The following is a 15030-nucleotide window of genomic DNA, read 5'->3' on the forward strand; positions in this document are numbered from 1 at the left end:
GTCCCGCCCTGTGGTAGCAACTTGACTCTTGGCCAGTTACGACTTGACCTCCCTAAGCTGCAGCCTGCTCGTCTTTAAAGAGGGGAGGAGACCAGTCCAGGTTCCTGGTGCTACAGAGATGAGTCTGGCCGTGCCCCAGGGCCTCGGTGCAGGTGAGCGGTCACTGGGGCAGGCGGCTGCACCTGTTACTTGGGGGGGGGGGGCACTGCTCCAGCCGTTGTAGGGGAGCATCGCTCTCCCGCCAGCCTCCGTGCGAGCTCTCTGCCTTTCACCCTCTCGGTCAGTGCGGGCCTGTAGCAGGAGCGCAGACTGAGGGCCCCAGGACGCCCCCCACCGGGTGGGCCCCACGGTCATCAGTGCTTCTCTGTCCCCCTCCCCCTGAGGGCTTCTCAGGGACAGAGCTTTGGGGTTCGTCTTTGCAACTACAGGTCTGGCGTCTTCTCGACACACAGAGAATATCTGGGGAATGTACGAGCTCGGATATTTAAGGTAGCCTCCCCTCCAGCCCAGGCTGCTGCTGGACAGGCCGGACTCAACGTGTCCCCTCCGTGGGGCTGTGCGAGTGAGCACATGGTCAGCTGCAGAGAGAGGAGCCCCTCGGCCCTGAGTTACCTACATGCTGAGACCTGGAAAGGTCAGATACCAGCCCGGGTGGGTGAGGACACACGCAGTGGGGAGGGGGCAAAGTAGGAGAGGTTGAATTAGAATTTCCGTCTCCACTACCCACGCAGGCCACATTCTGGAAGGAAGATCTAGGATTGGGAAAGAGGAGAAACAAGTAGAGCAGGGAGTGGGGGTGGGAGGAGGCTGTTGCCGAGGCCACAAGGACTTGGGTTCGCCCTGCTGCCATCAGTGACCTTGAGCAAGTCCCTTCAGCCCCATGAGCGGATTTCCTCATCTGAAGATGTGCCTCGAGAGGATTTTCGCTGCACAGGAGACTGAATGCGCATACGGGAAACACAGGCTCATCAACCGTCTAGTGTTCAAAGGGCCGAAGGCAGGGAGATCAGAGTTCCTCTGGTTTCTGGCGTCACTGGGGGAGGAATGTCCGAGGCAGCTCACAGCATCCTGGAGGGGCTGCCTCCGAGGGGGGCAAGTCCGTTCATTTCAGACAGACACCTACCGGGTTTAAAACAATATGGAACCGATGTAACCACTGCAGCGCTGATTCGAGAGAAAGCCGGCCTCCCCTTTGCCTGAACTATCCGGATAAGTACATTAGCCTGTCCCAGAAATAGCCTGATAGTCACTGGTGTCCACACCAAAGCCCATCTTCCCCGTCAGCACCGTCTGTAGGCTTTATCTGGTCTAGGTGTGTAATAGGCACTAACCTCCACCAACGAGGAAACCGAAGGAATGCCAGGCCAACACTCGAGAGTGTTTAGTGCTGTCCCTCCAGCCGTTTTCCACCTCTGCTTCCAGGCTGGAACGCTGCAACGGATCCTAGGACGGCACCGGGGCCAGAACCACTCACTTGGACCCAGACTCGGTTGTTTACCAGCCGCGGCATGTCCTGCAGGGCAGTGAGGCTTTCTGGGCCTCCTTTTTAATTTTTTTTTTTAATGTTTTATTTATTTTTGAGACAGAAAGACACAGAGCATGAGCAGGGGAGGGGCAGAGAGACAGGGAGACACAGAATCCGAAGCAGGCTCCAGGCTGTTGGCACAGAGCCCGACGCGGGGCTCGAACCCACAAACCATGAGATCATGACCTGAGCTGAAGTCGGACGCTCAACCGACCGAGCCACCCAGGCGCCCCCCTCCTTTTTAAACTCTGTAAAGCTGAGAGGTGTGTGCCTCTTGCTGGGTGGGGCAGGGCTCTCCCCTCTTCACATAAAAAGGAGAAGTGGGTGCATGGAGGTGGGAGTGGGAATGGGGGGGGGGGGCGGACAAAATGCAGAGGAATTGTTTTGTAAGCCCAGGAAAGTGATGGACATCTTTCTGTCTCCAGAGCTTTGACACGGGAGCTGGAACGGCCGTGTTATCGACCCACCCACCCGCCGCCCCAAAGCACAGCCAAGCAAGAGCCCTGATTCTCTCCGAATGGAACAGAGTGGACGACTCACAAAATGGCCTGATTTCAGATGTTTGGGATCAACTGAGAATATGTTTATTTAAAAGCAATTTTAAATATTAAAAAAAGTAGAAATTAACACATACAGTACTGAAAAACGGTCACATTAACTCCATGTGAGATGACAAGTGTACTGATGCCTCGTGGTAACACCCAGACGAGAGTCTGGAATTTATCTAGCGGCACTACGGGGTTCCTATACAACGTGGAGAAGTTCTAGGCAATAAAAAAATAAATAGCAATTGCTGTTCAACAGTAAAATAAGACACAGGCTATTTGCAGAACGTAACTTTCCCCTCTGGGGGAAAAAAGAACTAATTAACTATTTTTTTCCCCCATAAGGTTCCATACCTTCAAAATACTATATCATGTACGAAATTGCAGATAGTGGCTCGCTGAGTTTCAGAACAAAGGTTCAAACTCGACCAAGATCACCAAAGGTACTTGTCCCTAGCTTTCCTATGTCTCGCCGTAAGCTGGATTAGACAGAACGCAAATTCCTCACGGAAATCAAAAAACCAGAAAGAAAAACACAGAAGGTGTTGGAAAAAAACCCAAAGAAACAACCGCATCTGTGGAAGGAGGAGAAAGAACAGACAAGGACTCCGTGTAATTTTAGACATCTAGGTTTTGAGTTTTTTAGAAAACCAGTTTATTTTGAGATCGGCTGAAAATACCGTAGGCCACAGAGACGAACGGTTCTTCAATGCAACTCGGAACGCGTACTTGAATGAACCAGGACGCTCCGTGACTTGGGACGGCGCCTTCCTGGGCCGACGGCCCCGTGCACCGCCTGGCTCCGGACGCTGGCGGGCTGCGCGTGGCTCGCGGGGGCCGCCGGGCCAGCAACTGCTCAAAACCACTTTCCAGGAACAGCTGGGAAGTCGCGGTGCAGGTGCGTTCACGCAAGGTTTCTTTGTGAGGTGGGTGTTCGGAGTTTTCGCGGCGACCCCTTCAGCAGAGCCGGGCTCCCTACCACTCACTGAGCGCTGTGGCTGTGGTCGAGGGGGCTTTTCCCACGGGCGCGGGCGGGAGCGCGCGTCTGTGAGACGAGCGTTTCTAAACCACGCGCTGCCGAGGTTCCCTGCTTAAGAACACCAGCTTTCTATGCTGTTGCCAACAAAGCGGTTTAAGCAAACGCGATGCCACAAGGACACACGGGCCTCGGAATCCAGAGGGCGGCTCCGCCGACTGGGGAACGCTGAAAAGAACGTGTTCTTTTCAGAATCCAGACCGGCGGACAAGACCGAGCGCGCAGGGCGCCCTCAGCGGCCTGATGGCCACGACTGGGACGGAGAGAACACGGAGGGAGCCTCGCTGCGGGAAGAGCGCCGGTTCACGGCGGCGTTCGAGCACTTGGCTGCGACCTGCCTTGAAGGGAACGGGTTTACTGAAGTCAGCTTAAGGCTGGAAGCCTCACCTACGCCTCGGGTGTCATCAAAAGCACGGAGGAACAGGAGGCTGGCTTCAGCACCCGGATCCTATGGGGGGGGTGGGGGGGAAGCCGTGTGAAGGGCCGACTGTTAAATTCTTCTTGAATCCTCTTTTACAGGTTTAAATTGATCAAGGACAAAACTGACAAAATAATGAATTTAAACTGGTGTATCAGGTGCTTTAACACATCGGGAGGATGCTAATTCATAACGTGATATGCAGCTTCACGCTCTGAGAAGGCCAAATGACTGACTAGAAACGGGTATTGTCGCAACCTTATAATTTCTGCTTTAATGGCGATCAAGTTTAAAAAATGTACAGTTCAACTTGTCCGTACTGTTCCTTTATAAAAGGCAGATTTCAGGTAAGCTTCTAAATGCATGCATAATGTAGAGGCTAATGTTTCCTGGCGGTCCTCGGTTCCTGAAAGTTGAACTTCACCAGATGTGTTTTAAGCTTTTGTCAAAATAGTCGTGAAGGATATGTTATTTCTGCATAATGAGGTAATATCTCAGGGGCGGGCACTCGTCACCGTAAGACAGGATAAACCGCCCGCGCCTAGCCTGCCCGAGGCGGTGGGGACGGTCAACTGCCACCAAAGGGTTTGGGCCGGTGAGTATTTTATTTTGCTGAAGGAGCAACACTTAGGTTTAACCGAGCACTTCTCTGTAATAAATACCCAAGTAGGTTTTTGTGGCTGTGAACCGTGCACACAGACCGCTACAGGCCGTTCTGTCATGGAGCTAATTTCACCTGGAGAACAGAGCCCACCTCTCTGCTAACGTTGCATTTTCAGTAACACAATGGAGAATACTGTTTTGTTAGGAACACGAGTCAATTCTACGCCTTTCGACGGCTGCTGGAGACCACTTCTCCTTGCGAAGCCAGCAGTTGCTATATTCCTGTTTTTGTCTGTTTGCTCGGAGAACAGCATAGAGATGTGAAGTGCTAGACGCCAAGGATGGCTTTGGCAAACCAGTAAGGCGCGCCGGGTCCCAGGGCTACCCTAATACTGGCGAAGGCGGAAGACCACGGACTATTTACAACACACACTACGTTCCCCTCCTGAGGTGGCCCTGGAGTGAGTCCCTTGTTCTGTAACAGCAGCTATATACACGTGTGCACGGGAGTACGTGGAGGCGGCAGTCTTGCGTGAAGATGTGGACAATCTCAAGGTCCTGCTCTTTGCTAGTCAGACAGGATGTGAACAAAGGACACTGGAAAGACCCCCTTCCTCTCAGGCTGTCCTTCGATATGCCCGATCTGCGGGGAGAAAAGAGTCGTCAGTCTGCAGGCGGCCCACGGGCCTGGGGTGCCCCCCAACCTGGTGAGCTATAGGGCGCTAATGACAATAAACTACGTGCAGCAATAACAGAAGAAGGTAGGACATGCTCAGCGCTTCTCCGGGACCTCACGGCGCCCGCACGCCAGCCCCAAGGAGGGGAGCGTCCACGCGCGCGGGCGGGAGGACCTGCCCGCGGTCCCACACGGGCTGCAGACTCCACAGTCCACGCTCTTAACCGGGGCGCTCAACCCGCTCTCCCGCTGAGCCTCCTCGCACAAGCCTTGCTAAGCCTTGTCTGAAAAATGGGGCTGAAGGACCCTTTCTCCTCAGGACTCTCGCGACGTTACACGAAAACCCACACAGATGCGAAGGGCTGGCTTGCGGGCCAGACCTGCACGTTCTGGCTGCTGTGGGGGAAGGAGACCGATAAGGTCTGAGATGGACGGTGGCCTGGGGTCACTTTACGGTCAGCTGCCCGAGCCTGTGAGCCGCAGTGCCCAGCAAGAACCTCCTCATTAGCTCAGTTAGGCCCCCATTAATTGCATGAAGGAGAATCCTGTCACGAGCCTTCAGAACAAAGAGGACACACGCACACTGGCTTTAAAGGACAAAAGCAGAGAGTGGACGGATGGTGGCCTTAGGGACCAGGTCAGCTCTCATTTTCATCTACGAAACACCCGCAATGTGGACGGCGGCTGAGGCAGGAGCTGTGGGGGGAGCCCAGGGCTGGTTCCTTTATTCACCGGCTCTTTGACCTGGGGCAGCCCCCGGGGCCCCCCTGGGCCGTGGGGCATGGGCTTCTCATCTTGGAGGTGGAGCTAACGTAAGACCTGACCTGCTCACCTCGGGCGTCTTGCTCAGCTGGCGTCAGGCACGTGAGAGGGTTCTGTCCATCAGAAATCACTGGTGCCACGCACGGCATTATTTTTATGTCTGCTCTGGCAGATGTGCTGACACTAAAAACTTTCCACTTACTCCCTCTGGATCCTCTGCTGTCGTCACCACTTTCTTAGCAAGGGATCTGGTCGCCGCTTGCTTGTAATAACATCACCGTATCAGCAAAGGGCATCCTTGTGGGGAGGGGTTACTCACGGCCCATTTCTGAGCAGGAAACGGGCCGCCAGAAGGGACATGCCTCATCCGAGGCCACAGAGCGTTGTGAGTGACTCCCACGGGGTCTTCAGAGCCCATCTCCTTGTCATGACTCTCTAGCAGGCTCCACCCCAGGAGGAGGCCCGATCCTAACAGAGGCAGGAGGGGCCCGGGGCTATCCCCACTTGTCCCTCTGGAGCAGGGGGGAGGCACCTCATCCCTCCAGCCGGGGCTTCCCAGCTTCAGCACTCCTGACACTCAGGCCAGCAGCTCTGTTCTCCCAGCACCCTGGCTTCTACTTGCCAGAGGCCCAGAGCGTCCCCACTTCCCAGGTCCCCAGCGTCGCTGCTTCAGTCCCAGCAAAATCTCTGCCGCTGTGATCGAGAATCTGCAGTCACTCTCCAGGCCCAAAGGCAGAAGAGCCAAAGGTACACACCTGTGTGTGTGTGTGTGTGTGTGTGTGCGCGCATACGTGCACGTGTGCTCTGGGCCCCAGCAGGCTCTGCTGGCAACTGTGAACCACAGGTCCCTTCCCAGCAGACAGAACAGGGTCCCTCTGGGCAGGTGGGGTGCAGGCTGCCAAGGAAGCAGAACCTCCAGGCTGATGCTGGGAACGATCAGAGGACACCATCCCCGATGCCTCCGGCCAGTTGTCACGGGAGGCCCACTCCCGTGGCAGCCAGGACAGCATAGACCTGTCGGCTGCCCTTACAGCCACCGAGAATCTCCAAATAGCCGCTGTGTGAGGGTGACGGTGCCTTTCCGTTCTGACACCTGGGCAGCAGTTTTAATGAAAAAGGGATTTTTATAGATATTCTCACTTAATCCTCTAAAATCAAGTGAGGAAGGTCTGATGGCCCACTTTACAAAGACAGGCCTGCAGGGTGGATTAAGGACCGAGCCTGGGGACAGGGCAGTGGTAAACAGGGACGCAGGCCTCCGAGCCTGAGCCCGGGACGGTGTGTTTTGGGGAGCAGGGCATCGGGCTTCGGGGTCAGAGACGCTCCCGAATCCAGCTGCCTACCATGCTGAACGGTCCTGAGCTCTTCCAGTGAAACGGCAGCAAATACCTGCGGCTCACGGGGGGCATGATAACAAGGGTAAAGCACACGCGTGCGGTAATTCTCCTGACCCAGTTTCGAAGCCCCACGGCTCTGTTCCTAGCACGACAGCGGTGACAGAAGACACCCAGCGACCACAGCAGAGGGTAAGCGAGGCGGCCGGCAGGATGCTGGCGCCGGGCGCTGCTCCTCATCGCGGGGTGGGCTCCCCCCGCCCCCTCCCCCCCGCCCCCTGGTACGTACCCACCACTCCTGGTCTTCCTCCCCCGTGACCACAATCACTTCCCCCTCCATGAAGGTGAGCTCATCGTCATTGTCCGCCTGGCAGTCGTAGATGGTCTTCACTCGCCTCACCTTGTTTTTGCCCTTCAATAAAGAAACTGGGTTTTAGCTGAAAAAAGGACACGCAGATCTCGGCGTGGGCTTTAACCTCCCCGAGCCTCGACTTCTCCCCTGTGGGAGGGGAGGCCGGTCTGCCAGGCGCCCAGGTGCTGTGCGCCCCCTCCCTCTTCCCCGAGCTCTGGGACGGAGCGAATTATGGGCGGGGATCAAAATGCAGCTCCACCGAAAGCCATGAGGCACCCTGCCCTCCCCCCACCCACAACAGCAGCTTGCAGAGATGACAGCAGAGGGTAAAAATGGTGCCGGGAAACATGATGTAAAGAAGAATGTGCATCCTCTGCAGACTGAACGCACGACATGAACACATTTCTCAGTCCCCTCACGCAAAGTACCAAGTCAGCACATGCTGGGGAACCAGGATGCAGCAGCCTGGGTGGGAGGCTTCCAGGCAGTTCCCAACAATGTATTAACGTCTGATCACTTTTCCCTTGGGCTTTTATCTGTTCTGGTTTTTTGCAAACAGAAAGATGGAAATAGAGAAATCATCTTCGAAAGGAGGTTTCTGGTGCCCTGCTCATTAAATAATTAGTATTACAAAAGGCGAGGTGTGGGGCGCCTGGGTGGCTCAGTCGGTTAGGCGTCCCACTTCGGCTCAGGTCATGATCTCACGGTTCGTGGGTTCGAACCCCCCGTCGGGCTCTGTGCTGACAGCTCAGAGCCTGGAGCCTGCTTCAGGTTCTGTGTCCCCCCCCCCCCCCCCCCCCGCCCACCCGTCCCCTGCTTGTGCTGTGTCTCTCTCTCTCTCATTTAAAAACCCCACAAAACCGAGCAGTGTCTCTCAGTGTTTTGGGTCAGCTGACTCCTCCTCTGCATGCTCTGGGCTGTCCCTCAGCCACCCCCCTCCTCTCTGCAGCCCCTCCCGGGGCCGGTGACGCTGGAGGAGCGGCGGCCAAGGCGTCTCAGCTCTAAGGCCCGTAGGCGAGAATTTACAACGGGGAGGATGAAACGACAGCGTCAGACAACCGTGCAAGCGCGTGGTGTGGGCCGGAAACTGCACTCGGCAAGGCCAGCAGCGGCGCCCGGGGTCTCGGGAGGTTGCCTTCGGGGAGAGTGAGCATACGTGCCACACCGCCCAGGGCGGCCTCCGAGCCGTGGACAGCGGGCTGTGTTCGTCCCTCCTCTCCTGCGGGGCGGAAGGGACACACTTCTGCTGCAACGCTGTTCTTACAGAGGGCGAGGGCAGAACCGCGCGCAGCGGGCGGCCCTTCTGCTCCCTCGGGGACTGAGCTCCTTGGCCTGGGCCGCCAGTGCCCCCCACCAACGGCACGCTGAATCTTCCTGGAGCCCTGCCCCAAAGAAGGGGTTTTTGGGCAAAAAGCATTTTTATATTAGAATAAAACCGACATATTACAGAGTAGGAAGCGTTTCATGAAAACGAGGGAGTGTGAGATTTCAACCAAGTTCTGCACGTGCAAGTCCCCTGGGCTTTGCCTCCACCTCCTCCAGGAAGATGCGGCGAGAAGCAGAGAGCAGATCTGCAGAATCCCGAGACGGAACCTGCTCTCCTGTGACTCTAGGAGAGGAGGACTCTGGTCCTCCAGGCTCTTAGAGCTGAGTGTCTGCAAGGTGCCAGCTTGGTGCCACTGTCACTACACTTAACTGCCTGTGAGCTGGCTCGGTGACTGCACTGGCTCCTTTCTGTGTACGGGGAAACTGAGGCTCCGAGAGGGTAAGTAACGGGCCCAGGTCACGCAGTCGGAGCGTGCGCCAAAGGCAGGTCCTGAGGCCCGCCCGCTGGAGTGCAACGCCCGTGTCCCTGACCGCCGGGCTCCGCTCTGGCTCGATGCCAGGGGAGGCGAGCAGGCCTGTGCTGCTTCTGGGCCCGCTGGAGCACGTGCCCTCCCGCGGGGCCCCGGAGCGCAGCAGCGGGCTCATGAAAGCCTCAAACGCGGCGCCTACCCACCGTATTGATTTTCCTGGGCAGCGGGACGGGCGTCTCTGGCAGAGTGGGCGTGAGGTCGTTGGAGTCTTCGGATGCTTGCTTTTGGATGGCGTCTCGGGACTGCACGTTCGGGGAGAGATCCACCGGGTGTGACTTCTGGGTGACGTCTGGGGGCTGCTGGGCCTTGGGCGACACGTCCCCAGCCTGGGACTTCGTCAGCAGGTCTCCCAGCTGCGGTTTGGGAGGGAGGTCCTTCATCTGTGGCTTGGGGGGTAAGTCTGCCAGCTGGGGCTTGGGGGGCAGGTCTCCCAGCTGGGGCTTGGGGGGCAGGTCTCCCGGCTTAGGAGGCAAATCTCCAATTTGGGGTTTGGGACCCAGTTCTGTGGGCTTCGGGGGCAGGTCTCCGGGTGGTGGCTTCTGTGGTAAGTCTGCCAACTGTGAGGACTTCTGAAAGATCTCGGGCGGGATGTTGGCTTTGTCCAGGGAGAGGTGATGGCTGGTTTCTGTTTTCCTTAGTGCCACTGTGGGAAGCAACCACAGAGAGGGAGGTCACTGGAGGGCACCACGAGGCGGGGAAGCGCTGCCCCCTCCATCCATCAGTCCCCAGGAGGACTGAGGGACAGTGAGTGCTTGCTCCGGGGCCGGACCCAGGCACACACTGCCCGTCCTTAGAAGATAAAAGTTGGGGGCCTGGAAGGCGTCCACATTACAGTGTGTTATTTCACACCTCAGTTATGTAGAAACGGGATGTGCAAACTAATCCAGAATTTAAAAAACATAACTGTTTAAATTAAAAAAAAAAACAGCAACCATAATACAAACAGGTTATAAAGTTTTCCACAAGCCTACCACCTAAATGTAGCCATTTAAAGTAAGGGGACAGGGTGTCTGGGTGGCTCAGTCGGTTAAGCATCTGACTTTGGCTTGGGTCATGATCTTGAGGTTTGGGAGTCTGAGCCCCATGTTAAGCTCTCTGCTGTCGGCATGGAGCCCACTTGAGATCCTCTGTCCCCCTCTCTCTGCCCCTTCCTTCCCAAATAAATAAACAAAAAAATACAGTACTGGGTCATATTTCCTCCTGGACTTTTCTATATGTTTTTCACAGATAAAATGTTTATCTGCCTTTATCTATATGCTGCTTTAGGAAGAGTATTTGCCAGTTCAATAAAGTTCCTTTGGCAACAGTATGTACTTTTTAATGTTGCGTTCTGTTCCGTGGCTGTCTCATAATTTATGATGAATTCCTCACGTTCACACGTTTCACATGCTACATAAGGTAAGAGATGAAAAGGCTTCTCTCCTCACCCACCCCAATCCTTTGAGGTAACCTCTGCTACGTTTTGGTGACACAGGTCCTTGTACTTACGAATGTATCTTTTAAAAACCCTACGTGGCATTTTCACGTACTTTGCAACTTTGTTTTCTGCCTATTTAATGTGTTTGGGAGGATTTCCTAGGCAGGTCCCCCCCACTCCCTGTGTGGCTGCGGCCGGAATACCGCACCGCCTGGGGATTCCAGTTTGTCAAACCATACCCACAGCTCTACTGGTAGGACCCAAGATCCTACGGACATGTCCAAGGCCACTCCACCCGGTACTTACCTGCTGTGTGATCTTGGGCAGATTACACAACCTCCCTGTGCCTCACCTTCCTTATTTCTAAAACATGAGTCAGTACAGGTCAAGAGTTTGCCAACAGGACCTGGCAGGCTCTAAGCATTATATAAGAGCATTATCACACTGTCAGGGTTGCTGGAGGCGAGGGTTCGCATTTTCACTTATTCTTATAACTCGGGCTCCTGGTACAGAGCCAAGTACACAGTAGACATTCATTCAGCAAGGAAGTAGCTGACTAAGGCACATGGAGAAAGTCAAACTAAGGACGCTACTCTAAAAGTACAACATATTCCCAAAGATATTCTCAAAATTTATTTAAAAAAAAAAAGAAATAAAAGATGAACGCTGGTGTTGTAAACTGTCACAGGCTGTACCGTAGCTGTTTCTGCTCATGGCCTGCTCAGCCATGTCCCTTCCTAAGGAAATCAAATTCAAGGGCACGCTGCTCGCGGGCTGGCCCTTGAGCTCCAGCTGGTGTGGCTGAGCTCAAAGAGTTAAAGCAAGCCAGATTCCTCTCTAGCAAGTCACAAAGGGGGTAGGCGCAAGGCAGAGGCTGGCAATGACGGGGCAAAGCTGGGGGATCCCCCGAGGCGGTGGGCGTGGCAAGCCTCTCTGTGAGCCACTCCTGGGAGAACAGACACTAAGTCCTGGGCAGAGAGAACCCCAAACCATGCAGCTCCAGTGCAAGGAATCTATCCTAGAAAAAGGATCAAAGCCAGGCCATGAGATGCTTGCACTTGAATGCTCAGCACCGCACCGGTCACAGCGCTGTCATGATCCCAGGGTTGTGGGATGGAGCCCTGTGTGGGGCTCTGCACTGAGAGTGGAGCCTGCTTGGGATTCTCTCTCTCTCTCTCTCTCTCTCTGCCCCCCACCCCATTTCCCTCTCTTCCCCACTCGAGCTCTAAAATTAAAAAAAAAAAGACAGGCATTTATGAGATAATTAGAAATGTAAACTGGGTATTTGAAAGTACTAAGAAATTTTTTATTTTTATTTTTCGAGAGAGAGAGAGCACGAGCATGGAACGCCGTTCCAGAGTTGGGGGGGGGTGGGGCTAGTGCATAAGCATGGGGTCCACCTGAGGACACAGCCTGCTGCTTCCTGGGTGCCAAGTGCAGGCAGCCGGGGACATGTGGTGGTGAGCGTGGGGCGGAGTGGGCTTATGTCCTGTTCATGGAGAAAGCAGAAGCGAAGTTGTTTCGGGGAGAACAGGAGGTGTGAAGGATGGAGGGCTAAGGTGGTGGCGAGTCAGTAGATCCCGCGGATGGAGGGCACCAGGTCGCACCCGAGGCCCGCGTGAGCTCAGCGGTCTTGACCGCTTCTCGGACCGCTCTACGGTCCTGACTGTGCCTCTCCAGCATGTCCAAGTGCGTGGAGTCAGCCCAGAGCTGGTCAAGGGCAGAGCCAGCACAGGAGGGGCGTGGAAGGTGAGGGAGAGCACTCGGGGAGACTCTGGCTCCGGAGGGGATGTGGGACAGCGAGAAGGTGGCAGTGGCCAGGGTGGGGGTGTCACAGAAGGGGCTAAGAATCGCCAGGGTTTGGGTGCAGGAGGAAGGGAGCCGGACAGGCGGGTGGAAGGAATCAGTGGTGAGGCGTGATGGGCAGAGAAGAGTGTAGGGCTGAATGTGGGGCCGGTCGCGGAGGAGTGGCGGCAGGGCCGGGGAAACACCTCAAACTTCTCTGGGATCAGGACAGCCCTCTGGGCCGAGGTTAAAAAACAACAACAATTAAACAATGACTTGAGATAAAGACTTCGTAAATCCAGGGGACGCTTCCTCTGTGTTCCATGGAGAATGAACTGGCAGCCACCTGGGACTCCCTGGTACTACACAGGAGCCTGGGCAGCCCGCCTCCAAATATGTCACTTTACTAAAGACCTCTGGAGCGGGGTGGATCCCAGCTCTCCGCCACGAATCCCTCACTTTGACTTCTGGGGTCAAAGGTCTTGCCGTGGCCACCGAAACCCACGGAGCGGCCACGAGTCCTCTGAGCCTCCTCCGGCACCTAACGTGGGTCCTCTGGCCTGTGGGCCTAGGTGAGGACGGGCAGAATGAACCAAGCACGTCTGGGGGTGTTCTCCCAGCTCCCAGGCAGGAGCTGGCAACAAAGAAGAGGGAGCAGATAAGGTGATGGACGTGCTGGTCTTACGGATGAAAAGCTCCATCAGGATTAAAGAAGATTTGGTCAAAGGACCGAGTGTCTTTGCTTGGAGAGGAGGCAGCACTTAGAGACACTGCTTTCTTGTCCTTCTCAGAGCATGCATCCCTCTGCTTTGCATGAGGGGTACCATCCCAGGGAAGAATTTCTGTGCCCCCCAGCAGCGAGGTGCTTTCTGAAGCATGATCTCATTTCGTCCCCACGAAGCCTCACGAAGCAGGCATTCTTGCCCACATTCACAAGTGAGGACTTGGAGGCTTCGGGAAGCTTCCGGGTCCACCATCCAGGCTGCATGGTGAGTGAACGGTAGAGCTGGTGCTGGTTCCCAGGTCTCTGACCGTGTGTGCAAGGGAAGGAATGGCATGTCCATCCCTGGGATGATCGCGTGCCTTCTGGAGAAGGACTGTGGTTTTTAGGAAAAGTATGGTGTTTTGCTAACCACAGAATCGGAGTTAATAAATATCCTTCTTCATTGAACAAACATTAACTGGGCACCTGCCAGGTGCTGCTTCAGGCGTCTGGGACCAAGCCATGAACTAAAGAGACAGAGACACCTGTCCCCTGGAGGGCATGGTGATACTCCAGTTAGGTGAACACGAGAGAGAGGAGTCTTACCTTTCTGAGGTAGTTTAGGAAGAACTCTTGGGCCAAGGGCAGTCTTTGCAGAGCTGGTGCTGATTAATAAATAAGAATCATTTAGGATCTCAAAATGCTAGAATATCATTAATGATATAATATTCAAGGAAATCACAGGAGTTTGGTGAATTCTCTAAAAACCCTTCCAAAATTTCTTTAACGAAAGATTACAGTCTATTTCCCACAATTCAAGATTTGCCTGGCCGGGGAGGACCCAGGACAGGATGAAAAGGCCAAGCCTGTGAAAGTGAAAACTGCCTGCTCTTCCCCCTGGACACCTGTCCGCAGAAGTACCAACTGAGAGCATCTGTCCCCACAAAACCTCAGTCAGTCCTCTCATGGGATACAGTCTCTCAACCTAAGTCTTTGGCCACGACGTCCAGGTGAGGAAAAACTGAATTCTGTGGAGTTTCAGTGACCAGCAGAGGGTCCCAAGGCAGGCCAGGGTGGGGGAGGGGGGACATAAATTCAGACCCCTCTCCGTCCATCGCCAGAGCCCTGATATCCTCCATGGCCCCAGAGCAGATCGTTTGGGTTCTCAGACCCCCAGGCTCTCCCTGAGCTGTCCTTCCTCTTGGAGCACTTACACAACGAGTGGGGAAAAACACCCAAGTCTCGGGAACAGAAGCCCACTCCAGGTGGTCCAAATAATCGAATGTTCCTCCACACGCCCCTGCCGCCGCTGAAATGCCCGGGCCGCAGGTGGCACCTGTTGGCTTCAGCGAGAGGCGGTAGCTACTCTCAGGACACCAGAGCACTGCAGACTCCCAGAGCAACAGTGGCCGAGCGCCCAAGTCCTCTGTGCCAAGGGCCCCTTTCAAGCTCTCGTTTGTCTTTTTCTGTCCTATGATGTCCTAAGAATTGGCTTGTTCCTCTTTCTCTCCTAACTGCATTTAAAGGAAGAGGGAAAGCCAAGCCAAGCCAACCAAACACAGAGTCAAAGATGATGAAGTGCACGTGTTCTCAGCCGCTGGCCTCCAACCACCCTCGGTCCTAACTGCTCTCTCCTCAGCTCCTGGATCCCCTGGCCCCAGGCCAGGGAGGGCCGTGAAGTCCCCGTGAATCTGGAAACAGTGAACACACAGGGCTTCGCCTCAAACACCTCTGGAGCGTGTGTTCCCGGCCTTGGCATCTTCTCAGGGAAGCACCTGCCGGCTACTGACGTGAGCACGATGGTTACTCCTGACCCAGGCCCCGGGCCCCCACTGAACGCCTGTGGGCCTGGGCTTCTTCTCATGGAAACGAACACGAGGCCGTCGCTGTGTGCACGTGTGTGCGTGTGTGCGAGCAGCCCGATTCCGTTCAAAAAGCACTCTGTACGTGTCAGACGCTCTGCCCCTCGAAGAAGACCCCAGAGCTGAAGTTTGCGTCCCCCAGAGGGGGGCGGACGG

At 55.3% G+C, this 15030-nt stretch overlaps 1 protein-coding gene across 4 annotated transcripts in view; it reads right to left on the bottom strand.

Annotated features, from left to right (window-relative positions):
* Positions 1–2086: 2086 nt before the first annotated feature.
* Positions 2087–15030, bottom strand: part of ASAP1 (ArfGAP with SH3 domain, ankyrin repeat and PH domain 1) — a 343719-nt gene continuing 330775 nt past the window's right edge. For all 4 annotated transcript variants that reach the window (XM_043601770.1, XM_043601772.1, XM_043601771.1 and 1 more), the window contains 4 exons: positions 13619–13677; positions 9251–9750; positions 7189–7311; positions 2087–4770 (listed from right to left, as the gene is read on the bottom strand). In XM_043601770.1, the coding sequence (XP_043457705.1) occupies positions 4696–4770; positions 7189–7311; positions 9251–9750; positions 13619–13677 (757 nt within the window). In that variant the 3' untranslated portion in view covers positions 2087–4695. The remainder of the gene's footprint in view (positions 4771–7188; positions 7312–9250; positions 9751–13618; positions 13678–15030) is intronic.

The sequence above is a fragment of the Prionailurus bengalensis genome, chromosome F2 (assembly GCF_016509475.1).
Source record: "Prionailurus bengalensis isolate Pbe53 chromosome F2, Fcat_Pben_1.1_paternal_pri, whole genome shotgun sequence".
NCBI classification, from domain to species: domain Eukaryota; kingdom Metazoa; phylum Chordata; class Mammalia; order Carnivora; family Felidae; genus Prionailurus; species Prionailurus bengalensis.